Source organism: Aquarana catesbeiana, linkage group LG04 (assembly GCF_042186555.1).
Source record: "Aquarana catesbeiana isolate 2022-GZ linkage group LG04, ASM4218655v1, whole genome shotgun sequence".
Taxonomy (NCBI): Eukaryota; Metazoa; Chordata; class Amphibia; order Anura; family Ranidae; genus Aquarana; species Aquarana catesbeiana.
The window spans coordinates 139,666,523-139,679,552 of NC_133327.1; the positions used below are offsets into that span (position 1 = coordinate 139,666,523).

Genomic DNA, 13,030 nt, shown 5'->3' on the forward strand with positions numbered 1-13,030 from the left:
GCCCTCAAGCATGTTCTATTCATCAAATCTGGCCCTCTTGGAAAAAAGATTGGACACCCCTGAGATAGACCATCACTACATCTGTGTGATCAGATGTGATCAATTTTCAGTGATTGGCACCATAGTTTGTAGACTCTATAACTTTCACAAAGATCAAATAATTTACACTAATTTGGGTTATTTTTACCAAAGCTATGTAGCAGTATAAATTTTGGCCAAAATTTATGAAGAAAAATTACTAATTTGCAAAATTTTATGACAGAAACAAAGAAAAAGGCATTTTTTTCACAAAATTTACGGTCTTTTTTAATTTATAGCACAAAAAATAAAAAACCCACTAGTGATTAAATACCACCAAAAGAAAGCTCTATTTGTGTGAAAAAAAGGACGCAAATTTCATATGGGTACAGTGTTGCACGACTGAGTAATTGTCATTCAAAATGTGAGAGCGCTGAAAGCTGAAAATTGGTCTGGGCAGGAAGGGGGTGTAAGTGCACTGTATTGAGGTGGTTAAAAGTCAGCAGCTGCAGTATTTGTTGATTTTTATCCACCCTGAGTCAGAGAAATCCACTATCACCAAACCTCCCTCAGATAAAGCTGTGCTACATCACACTTCAGTGTGACATTTAAACAAAACAAGAGTGCACCCCAAATGGCATATATGCTCACACTGATATTAAGTGGTAGACCCAAGAAGCAAATCCCACTAAGCCAACACCCAAATAAGTAAAGCTGCTATACAATTAGTTCAAGAATTAGCAACTGCTGTTAAAAATAAACGTTTCACAACTCAAACCAAGCATATTAAAAGGAAAAATGCATATGCAGAAGTAATCTCTCCCAAATCTTCAAAAATATATTCAAATGAAAATATATAATGTTAGGTTTTGCTCTTAAAGCGGGGGTCCACCCACACCGCCAAAAAAAAAAAATATTAAAAGCCAGCAGCTACAAATACTGCAGCTGCTGACTTTTAATACATGGTCACTTTTCTGTCCCAGGGTCCAGCGATGTCAGCAGGGGACGCCGAGAACCCGCTCGGTTCTCGGCAGCTGCCGCCGTCATCCTAGGTGAGGGAATCAGGAAGTGAAGCGTTGCGGCTTCACTTCCCTACTGCGCATGCGCGAGTCGCGCTGAGCGTCCCAAATGGTCCCCGCTCTCTCCTGGGAGCTGTGTGTTCCCAGGAGACAGCGCGGTGGGGACGGGAAGAGGCGTAGACTCCCATGGAAGTCTATGCCGGAAGTGGGTGCAAATACCTGTCTTAGACAGGTATCTGCACCCCCCCTCCCCCCTGAAAGGTGCCAAATGTGACACCGGAGGGGGGGAGGGTTCCGAAAAGCGGAAGTTCCATTTTTGTGTGGAACTCCGCTTTAAGCCTTGTACACATGGCTTCTGTTTGACGAAGAGTAGTGTGGGAAGGGTGTGTCCTGGCTACGGAGGCGTGAGGATGTGCATCTCCTCAGCTCCGTGTCCACCACTGCTTAACTTTCAGCATCCAGGGGAGATTTCACTCCCAAACAGCACCTACCATGTCCTAGAGGCAGCAGACATCCTCCCAGCCACTGAAGGCTGACCGATCTCGGCAGGGACAGCTGGAGACTTTCTTCCCCAGGTCCCACAGGTCGGGACATGAGGCCTCCAAGATGGCGCCGGAGGTCTCAAAGGCAGCGAAGGCCCCACAACACACCGTGGCCCAGCTCCAGAGGATTGCGGCATCCCCAATACCATCCCCAAGGTCGGCGAGTGACTGTCCCCCCAGCCACCCCTGGCTCCACATAACAGGGGCCCCGACATAGCAGACCTCTTGCAGGTTGGAGACAGTAAGCGCCACATCTGGTCTCTCCCCACCCAGGAGGACCTTGAGAGGTTTAATACCAGGGTGGAAAAAGCTTTTAAGGAGGACTTAGCACAGCTCACCACTCGATTGGGGACTAGGCTGGAAACACTTGAACAATGATTTGATGAGGTATTGCTTGCCATTTCTATGCTTCAGACTAGATGCATTACCCAGGATCAGAAAATTGAGGCTTTACTGCTTTAGCTAAATGATTTTGAGAACCGCAACCGGCTGGTGAATATTTGCATTCATGGCCTGCCAGAAGCCACGGCTCCTAGAGATATCATCCCTACGCTAGTGGGCCTATTCTGAGAAATGTTCAAGTTACCTGCAACAGCTTCCATTGAGATAGATCATGCCCACAGGGCACTCAGACCTTCTTCTCAAGATGTGGATAATCCTAGAGATGTCATCTATAAGCTATACAAATATACGCTTAAAGATCGCATTATGCAGAAAATGCGTGGAAATCCTCACTTTGATTTTGATGGGGCACGCCTTGTCTTTTACCAGGATATATCCAGGCACACTCTTATGCAGCGCAGGGCACTTCGCCCCCTGCTGGCCACCGTCCAAGAGGCAGGCCTGACCTTCCATAGGGGTTTTACCTGTTATCTTCAGGTGACCAAAGATGGCAGACAGGTTACGCTACGCACTAAAGATGACCTTCTGCAATTTTTGTCTACTCTTGGGCTGGATCCAGTTGACTTTCTTGGACTGGCGAGGATCTCCGGAATCCCCCATCATTCAGCTCCCCCAACCCTGGTTGCCCGCTAGACGCAAAAGAAAATGTGAACGTTCTCCTTCTGGTTCGTCTCCATGCCCACCTACCCCAAGAGACTGGCAGGATACACTCTTGCAGCCCCCTCTCTTCGTTAAGAGATGACTTTGAATCCCTGCTTCGTCCCCTTGATTGGGGTCACAGCTGGACTCATGCATGCTGTGCGTGGCTGGGACTACTCCTGATGGAGCTCACGGCTACGCATGGCAGGCAGAACATAATCTGACTATTTCCTGTTGGTGTTGCTTTAAGGGGGGTTGTAAAGGTTTGTGTTTTTTCACCTTAATGCATCCTATGCATTAAGGTGAAAAAACACCTGTCAGTGACCAGCCCCCCCCCCGTTTCACTTATCTGAACCCTTAACCGGTTCAATACCGGGCATTTTCACCCCCTTCCTTCCCAGACCAATTTTTAGTTTTCAGCGCTGTCGCACTTTAAACGACAATTGCGCAGTCGTGCGGCGTTGTACCCAAACAAAATTGACATCCTTTTTTTCCCCAGAAATAGAGCTTTCTTTTCTGCGGTTTTTATTTTTTGCGCTATAAATAAAAGAAGAGCGACAATTTTGAAAAAAAAAAAAAAAAAAAAAAAAACCACACAATATTTTTTACTTTTTGCTATAATAAATATCCCAATTTAAAAAAAAAAAAAAAAAACTAATTTTTTCCTCAGTTTAGGCCGATACGTATTCTTCTACATATTTTTGGTAAAAAAAAAAAAAAAAAAAAAAAAAAATCGCAATAAGCGTATATTGATTGGTTTGCGCAAAAGTTATAGCGTCTATAAAACATTTTTGGGACCATTCACAATTATACAGTGATCAATGCTATAAAATTGCATTGATTACTGTGTAAATGTGACAGGCAGTGAAGGGGTTAACCACTAGGGGGCGGGGAGGGGTTAAATGTGTTTCCTAGGGAATGCTTCTAACTGTAGTGGGAGAGGACGCACAAGGGGAGGAGACCGATCAGTGTTCCGCTGTTCTGGGAACACAGATCGCTCTCCTCTGAACTGACAGGACGTGGATCTGTGTGTTTACACACACAGATACACGGTCCGGCCAACGGGCAATCGCGGCCGCCGAGCACACGCACCGTGTCCCGAGCAACACGGCGGCCGGGAACCCGAGGTCGTCATGACGTCCACCCAGGATGGGAGATCCCATCTGTGGACGTCATATGATTATAGGCGGGTAGGGATGTTGTAAATCTTGTCCCACGGGGATGCGTCGTCTTTCTGCTAGGGGGTTCTCGGCTACTGATGGGATAGATTGATAGAGCAGCCATTGGCTCCCACTGCTGTCAATCAAATCCAATGACTCGGCCTGGACGCCGAATGCCGGACTCGGGAGCGCGCCCACAAGGTAACCCCCCCGGGAGAGTGCCTCCCCAACTTTCCTCTCATATTGGCACACGTTCCCCACATAGGCCATAACGATATTGGTATAGATCCCAATTGTGACCACAGCCTGCAGCCCACAACCATAAACGCTACATTTGGAGAGAAGTCAACAAGGCCTATGATGAAAGGTAAACCATTCCTACTGTGAAACACGGAGGTGGATCGCTGATGTTCTGGGGATGTGTGAGCTACAAAGGGCACAGGAAATTGTCAAAATTGATGGCAAGATGAATGCAGTACGTTATCAAAAAATACTGGAGAAACATTTGCATTCATCAGCCAGGAAGCTACACGAGACGTACTTGGACATTCCAACATGACAACGATCCAAAACACAAGGCCACGTTGATCTGGTCGGCTTTTCAGCTGCTAGCAGGGCGGTTTTAACCCCAAAAAAAGGGTTAAAAACTCCCATTTTGCTGCGCTTTCAAAACGATTTTCTGCCGCTGCCCATTCATTCCAATGGGCAGGACGTTTTGGGAGCGCTAAATATAGCGCTCCCATCCCGACTCAAAAATGCTGCTTGCAGGACGTCCCGCAAGCGCACAGCCCGAGTGTGAAAAGTCGCACTGGAATGAATGGGAAGCTGTTTTCAGGTGCTGAGCGAAAGCTTTTTTTCAGCGCAAAAGCGTCTGAAAACTGCCCCAGTGTGAAAGGGGTCTTAGGTGAAGGGAAGTAAAAAAAAAAAAAAAAAAAAACACTAAAATAATATGGTTGCATAAGCGTGCACACCCTTAAAACTATCTCGACTTGCCAATATTTGCTCACTCTTTACAAAAAAAAAAAAACACGTCAAATCAGTCAGATTGCGAGGGCATCTTTTGTGCACAGCCCTCTTCAGATCACCTGAGATTTTCAATCGGATTCAGGTCTGGGGTCGGGCTGGTCCATTTCAAAACTTTAATGTTCTTCTGGTGAAGCCATTCCTTTGTTGATTTGGATATATGCTTTGGGTCATCATGCTGAAAAGATGAAGTTCCTCTTCATTGTCAGCTTTCTAGTAGAAGCCAGAAGGTTTTGTGCCAGTATTGACTGGTGTTTGGAACTGTTCATAATTCCCTCTACCTTGACTAAGGCCCCTGTTCCAGCTGAAGAAAAACAGTCCCGAAGTATGATGCTACCACCACCATGCTTCACTATGGTATTCTTTTGGTGATGTGCAGTGTTTTTGCGCCAAACATATCTTTTGGAATTATGGCCAAAAAGTTCAACCTTGGTTTCATCAGACCATAACACATGCTTTTGGGAGACTTCAGATGCGTTTTTGCTAAACTTTGCCAGGCTTGGATGTTTTTCTTTGTAAGAAAAGGCTTCCGTCTTGCCACTCTACCCCATAGCTCAGACATATGAAAAATACAGGAGAATGTTGTCACATGTACCACTAAGCCAGAACTTGCCAGATATTCCTGAAGCTCCTTTAATGTTGCTGTAGGCCTCTTGGCAGCCTCCCTGACCAGTTTTCTTCTCGTCTATTCATTAATTTTAGAGGGACGTCTAGTTCTTGGTAATGTCACTGTTGTGCCGTATTTTCTCCACTTGATGATGACTGTCTTCACTGTGTTCCATGGCCTTGGAAATTGTTTTGTACCCTTCTCTTGACTGATACTTTTTAACAATAAGATACCTCTGATGCTTTGGAAGCTCTCTGTGGACCATGGCTTTTGCTGTAGGATGTGACTAAGAAAATGTCAGGAAAGACCTACTAGAACAGTTGAACTTTATTTGGGGTTAATCAGAGGCACTTTAAATGATGGCAGGTGTGTACTGACTCCTATTTAACATGAGTTTGAGTGTGATTGCTTAATTCTGAACACAGCTACATCCCCAGTTATAAGAGGGTGTGCACACTTTATTTAGCCACATTATTTTAGTTTTTTATTTTTACTCCCTCCCCTAAAAGATTTCAGTTTTCAACTGAGTTGTACAGGGAAAGGGAACGGCCGCACACCACAATAAGATGAATGCTTGTCGAAAATTCCTTATTGTCACCATGCCAGACAAATATAAAAAGGAACAGAGTTGACGCGTTTCACACAAACATACTGTGCTTGTTCACACGGTATTTTCGTGTGAAACACTTCAACTCTGTTCCTGTTATATCTGTCTGACACACGGTGACAATAAAGAATTTGACAAGCATTCATCTTATTGCAGTGTGCGGCCATTCCCTTTCTTCATACATGTGCTATTAGTGGTGGCAAGCACCTACAGTTATGTACTGAACCTCTGACCAGTGTGTGTTTTTGTATGCACATTGAAGGTGAAAAAAGTTCTGAAATGATCTTTTTTTTCTGCAAATATGGGTGCATTTATCTTTTGCAAAAGGTGGATTTACCCCCTTAATGACCAGGCCATTTTTTGCAATACGGCACTGCGTCACTTTAACTGACAATTGTGCAGTTGTGCGACGCTGTACCCAAACAAAATGTCCTTTTTTCCCCCACAAATAGAGCTTTCTTTTGGGGGTATCACCTCTGCGGTTTTTATTTTTGCGCTATAAACAAAAAAAAAAAAAAACCGACAATTGTGAAAAAAAATAATGTTTTACTTTTTGCTATAATATATATATATTTATAAAAGAAAAAAAGTCTTCATCAGTTTAGGCTAATATGTATTCTACTACATATTTTTGGTAGAAAAATAAATAAATTGCAATAAGTGTATATTGATTGGTTTGCGCAAAAGTTATAACGTCTACAAAATAGGGGAAAGATTTATGGCATTTTTATTATTATTTTTTTACTAGTAATAGCGGTGAGCATCGATTTTTTAGCGGGATTGCGGCACAGTTCAGACACTTTTTTGGGACCAGTGACATTTATACAGCGATCAGTGCCATTAAAATGCGCTGATTACTGTATAAATGACACTGGCAGGGAAAGGGTTAACACTAGGGGGCATTCAAGGGGTTAAGTGTTTCCTAAGGAGGCGTTTCTAACTGTGGGGAACTGACAGTCGGTACAGAGAGATCGCTGTTCCTGATCGCGCGCCTGTTATATATCTCTTAAACGAACCACCGCACCGGTACGGCGATTCACGCAATAGAGCCACCCTGTTGCCGTATATCGGCAGCGACTGGTCAGCAAGAGGTTAAATAAGATGAATATATTCCATGTCCACAAACACAAAAAGGTGTGCAAAGTGATATTAAACCTACAATTTTTATACTTTAAAAATAAAAAACATGTTATACTTACCTGCTCTGTGTAATGGTTTTTCCTTTTCTCTGATCCCTCGCTGGCACCCTGGGCACCTCCCCCCTGCTGAGTGCCCCCATAGCAGGCTGCTTGGGACACAGTGCATGGCTCAGTCTTGCATCCTGGCTGTGATTGACAGCAGCGAGAGCCAATGAGGAGGCAGAAACCAGGGAGAGCAGCTGCTCTTGTGCACATCGCTGGCTCGTGATCAGGTTTGGGTAAGTAATTGGGGGGGGGGGGGATGTCAACCCTGCATTTATATGCTTTTAGAGCACAATATATAAACATATCAATTAGGGGGTCGATCAATATACATTTTTTCAGGACTAATACTGATTTTTCGGCCGCCTTTAAATCTGATAGCTAATATTGGGTGCCAAAATTCTGTACATCACCATCAACTGCCACCAGGTGCAGCATGCCACCATTCCACCAGATTCAGCACGTCACTTGCCACTGTTACCCATATGCAGCTTGTCACTACTTAAACTACTTCTGGCAGCCTCTCCCCAGCTGCGTCCAAGCGGGTAAACTTCCACATGTGGGCGGGCAGCGAGAGATGACATAACTGCTGACTGCTCGGCAACCATGGAAGTACAGCGGAGACCGGGAGTGGTGCTGAGGGTATCCCGTGTTCGTTCACCTTTACATTTATTCTGTAAAGGTGAGCTAACCCTGTAAAGTGGGAGTAAACTCCCATCTCTGACTTGTACCTATAGGTAAGTCTCTAACAAGGCTTACCTATAGGTACTGTAAATATCTCCTAAACGTGCACCATTTAGGAGACATTTACTGTATAAGCAGCTGACATCACTGTCGCTCTGAAGGAATGGTTGCCCGCACGTGCGGGAGTGACGTCATCGCGGCTCTGGCCTTTCACACAGCCGGAGTCCGCGGACCCAGAAGCAAGACCGGGTGAAGATAGAAGCCGCCTGAAGCAGTGACAGGTAAGTGTGTTCAGGTAAGTTTCACATAATGTGCTAGTAAGTGATGCATACTAGCGCATTATGACATTACCTTTCAGGACCCACCCCCCCCCCCCAAAAAAAAAAAAAAAAAAAAAACACGACACACCTAGTGGCTTACTACTGCTTTAAGGCCAAACTCCACTTCTATAAGTTTAGACCAAGCTGACCCAAAACAAACTATTACTTTTACTGAATGATGCGGCTGCTGTCAGCGCTGTATAAACTAGATATAGCATCTGCTATATACAGTGCTGTGTTCAGGCAGCGGTAGGGGAACTTCCCATTCCATTCCTGGAACAAAACGGAGTCAGGCCGAGTGCTGCTCAGCCGTTCACATGAAGCCTTGTATTTTTATGAACACAAGGCTTCCTCTGATTGGCTGGGGAGGAGAGGCAGGCAGATAAAGCCACAATCTACAATTCTAAAGAACAAAAAAAAAAAAAAAAAAAAAAAAAAAAAAAAAAAAACACACAATCACAGAAATCATAGCTGGGTAAAAAAAAAAAAAAAAAAAAAAAAAGGTAGCACACACACAACTGGCCAATCATTCCCCAGATGAAGCACAGGGCTCCTCTGAGATAAGGACGGTCTGAGATAAGGGGGGATTCCACACTCCAGGCTTGTACAATGGGACTCCTTTACAACACAATCTCTGCATTCACACGTTTTCAGAACATTTTCTTTTTCTTTAGGTTGTTTTTGTGCGTGTTCATGTGCAATGCAGAATTTTTTTTTCCCTTGCATACGTGTTTGATTTAAATACATCTGATGTAAATGGGCCCTTAAAGGTCCAGCCAAGTCCCATGTAATGGTCAGCTCTGCCATTTAACACAATGAGTGTAGAGATCACATACTCACCTACCTGTGTACTGACTACACCTGGCCCCAGCACTGTGCGGGGGATAAACAGAGGAGCACAGCTTTCACCTCTATAGGGGGAGAGCCGGTATCAGCCTCACAGGCCTGGTTACATATGGGACCCAGAGCAGACAACACGCTGCACTATGGTGCTTCATGGTCCCGCCTCCCCCTTACCTGAGTGTTCGGGGCTGTAATAGTCCGCTTCCATGGCTCGGCTTCTCACAATTCCAAACGCCACTTACAATGGGCCTCCGCACTTCCCCCCCTTACCGGCAGCGCGGCCCCGCAGACAAACCACCAGGCCGCAACTCACCGGGTTACGCATGCGCACTAGAATCCACAACGCCAGGGTCACCAGAGAGGAAGAAGCCGACTCGCTGCGTAACACGGCTGTCACGTGACCCCTTACATGGTGGCGGGAATGGGAGAGGCGTCGTGTGTACAGTGTGTGGAGATTGTGAGCAGACGTTCTTCTTTGGTCGCAGCAGAAAGTAGAGACGTGGGCCGCCATTCATTGTTTTCTTTTGTAATGTTAGTTCCTACGGTAGGTATAGAAGGCTAAAACACCTCCAGTGGTTGTGTAACGTAAAACACAGGCACTTGTTCGGTGTCATTGGGCTCTGGTTACACAAATCCGATACCGACAAGCTACCAAGTTTTTCAGAAGGAAGGACATGGCGGCCTCCTGGTTTTTCTCAGCACTGGGTTTTCATGAGAGAAGATTGCATTGGAATTAGTAACATTTCCATTTATAGTATTAACCACTTCAAGACCAGGCCTATTTCAGACACTTTGTTGCTTAAATGTTAAAATCAGTAGAGACCTTAGAGAATAAAATAGCAGTCGTTGCAATATGTTATGTCACACTGTATTTGCGCAGCGGTCTTTCAAATGCTATTTTTTTTTAAAAAATACACTTTAACCATTTACCCACTGGGCACTTAAGCCCCCTTCCTAACCAGACCAATTTTCAGCTTTTAGCGCGCTCACGTTTTAAATGACAATTATTCAGTCATGCAACACTGTACCCATATGAAATTTTCGTCCTTTTTTTCACACAAATAGAGCTTTCTTTTGGTGGTATTTGATCACCTCTGCGTTTTTTTTTATTTTCTGTGCTATAAATGAAAAAAATACCGAAAATTTTGATTAAAAAATTAATTTTTCTTCATTTCTATTATAAAATTTTGCAAATAAGTAATTTTTCTTCATAAATTTGGGCCAAAATGTATACTGCTACATATCTTTGGTAAAAATAACCCAAATTAGTGGATATTATTTAGTCTGTGTGAAAGTTATAGAGTCTACAAGCTATGGTAAATGGAAAAAATATAATACTGCGCTAACAATCAAAAATGTGTAAGCAGCGACTAGAGTGTTATACAGCACAATCAGATAAATAATAAAAAAGTTGCGCTAATAATGTGATGAAGGCAACAAATATATGCCTCAAGACCGCATGAAGGAATAAAATAAATGTATAAACAAGTAATATTCAATGTGCAAAATGAATTATAAACAAGTGATGTTCAATGTACACAAACCAATCTTAAAGGGCGCAAAAAATGTCCATATGATCTGTGTGCAATGTACAGTGAATAATAAAAACGTAATAGTCCCAAAAAAGGAAGTCCATATATTAAAAAAGTGTTAAGCAAAAAACAAAAACCAGAAAAAACAATATCCCCAAGTGACAGGTGAAAAAAATTCTTGCAGTGAATGGGGTGCGTAGATGAAACCTCCACCTTCAAAAATGCTGCCGCTTACCAGAGGACGTTGGTCCCTTAATTATAGGAGACCTCACTAGGCAGACGGCTGAAACCCCAGCCCGGGATCTCAGAGACAGGCACTGAATATCATCATGTCCATAGGAACTCTCTCCACAGACCGCAACAGGATTGGTGTGTCAGCGTGAAAAACATAAATTGCTCCACATAGCATAAAATCTTCACATTTATTGAATAAAACAAAGCCAAAGGTAAACTTACAAACAGCAGTTGTAAATCAGCATAAGAAAAAATGCCGGCCGGCTCAGAACAGCCCGTAACTTCCGGGACTCGAATAGCGGTGTCTTCAGGATGTAGTTCCTCCTCCCTATGTCGTTTCGTCGCTACAGGACGTGGTCACGGGATGCGAGCAACGTCCTGACCCACCGCTTATATACAGAGAAAAAACACCGCCTCATTGCGGCAGGAAAAATAAAGCGCCATCCCATCTTCAAACCTACGGGCTGGTACCTTCTTAGCCCGTAGGTTTTTGCCGTCTGTTTGTCAGTTTTGGCTGTGCTGAATCACATATTGTCACTATGTCTTGGTATGTCTATCAGCGACATAACTATATGCATTTGCCCTTAGTGTTTCCCTTAGATGGGATGGCGCTTTATTTTTCCTGCCGCAATGAGGCGGTGTTTTTTCTCTGTATATAAGCGGTGGGAAAGGACGTTGCTCGCATCCCGTGACCACGTCCTGTAGCGACGAAACGACATAGGGAGGAGGAGCTACGTCCTGACGACACCGCTATTCGAGTCCCGGAAGTTACGGGCTGTTCTGGAGCTGGCCGGCTTTTTTCTTATGCTGATTTACAACTGCTGTTTGTAAGTTTACCTTTGGCTTTGTTTTATTTAATAAATGTGAAGATTTTATGCTATGTGGAGCAATTTATGTTTTTCACGCTGACGCCCCAACCTGTTGCGGTCTGTGGAGAGGGTTCCTATGGACATGATGATATCCAGTGCCAGTCTCTGAGATCCCGGGCTGGGGTTACAGCCGTCTGCCTAGTGAGGTCTCCTATAATTAAGGGACCAACATCCTCTGGTAAGCGGCAGCATTTTTGAAGGTGGAGGTTTCATCTACGCACCCCATTCACTGCAGCAAGAATTTTTTTTCACCTGTCACTTGGGGATATTGTTTTTTGTTTTTTTTTTGTTTTTTGCTTAACACTTTTTTAATATATGGACTTCCTTTTTTGGGACTATTACGTTTTTATTATTCACTGTACATTGCGCACAGATCATATGGACATTTTTTGCGCCCTTTAAGATTGGTTTGTGTACATTGAACATCACTTGTTTATAATTCATTTTGCACATTGAATATTACTTGTTTATACATTTATTTTATTCCTTCATGAGGCATATATTTGTTGCCTTCATCACATTATTAGCGCAACTTTTTTATTATTTACAAGCTATGGTGCCAATCACTGAAAATTGATCACATCTGATCACACCTGATGTACTGAGGCCTATGGGCTCTTTCACATGGACGTGTCAGTGTACAGAGCCCGCTCTGCTCAGCGGGGGATCACTCCGTCGATCCCCGCTGAGCAGGCAGATGACACAGTGTGCAGCGACGGACTTGTCAGAGAGCCGCCCTCCCCTATGGGGGATCGGATGATGATGGACAGTAGAGTCCGTCATCAACCGATCCGATCTGCAAACAGATGGAAAAGTAGGTTTTTCCTCCGTTATACTTTTTCGAATGGGAGCGGGTCGGATGGCAGCGGACATGTCACCGCTGACATCCGACGCTCTATAGAGGTCTATGGAGGGTCCGTTCAGGTCCGCCCAAAAAAACTGACAGGCGGAACTGAACGGATTGTTGTGTGAAAGAGCCCTAACTCATTTCTTGAGACCCTAACAAGCCAGGAAAGTACAAATACCCACAAAATGACCCCTTTTTGGAAATTACACATCTAATCTCTCAACCACCTATTACACTTTTGAAGGCCCTGGAGCACCAGGACAATGGAAACTCCCACAAAGTAACCCCATTTTGGAAAGCAAACACCCCAACGTATAATCTATGAGGCCTAATGAGTGTTTTGAATGGTTCATTTTTTTCCAGAAGTTTTTGGAAAATGTGGGAAAAAATATGAAAACGCTTTTTTTTACACAAAGTTGTCCATTTCTAAGATATTTACAACACATAGCAAAAATTACACCCCAAAATATATTCTGCTACTCCTGAGTATGGCGATACCACAT

General features: G+C 44.0%; 1 protein-coding gene across 1 annotated transcript in view; it reads right to left on the bottom strand.

Annotated features, from left to right (window-relative positions):
• IWS1 (interacts with SUPT6H, CTD assembly factor 1) overlaps nucleotides 1-9,403 on the bottom strand; it is a 63,482-nt gene extending 54,079 nt beyond the window's left edge. The window contains exon 1 of the mRNA XM_073625780.1: nucleotides 9,220-9,403. Within this exon, the coding sequence (XP_073481881.1) occupies nucleotides 9,220-9,253 (34 nt within the window). The 5' untranslated portion in view covers nucleotides 9,254-9,403. The remainder of the gene's footprint in view (nucleotides 1-9,219) is intronic.
• Nucleotides 9,404-13,030: the final 3,627 nt, after the last annotated feature.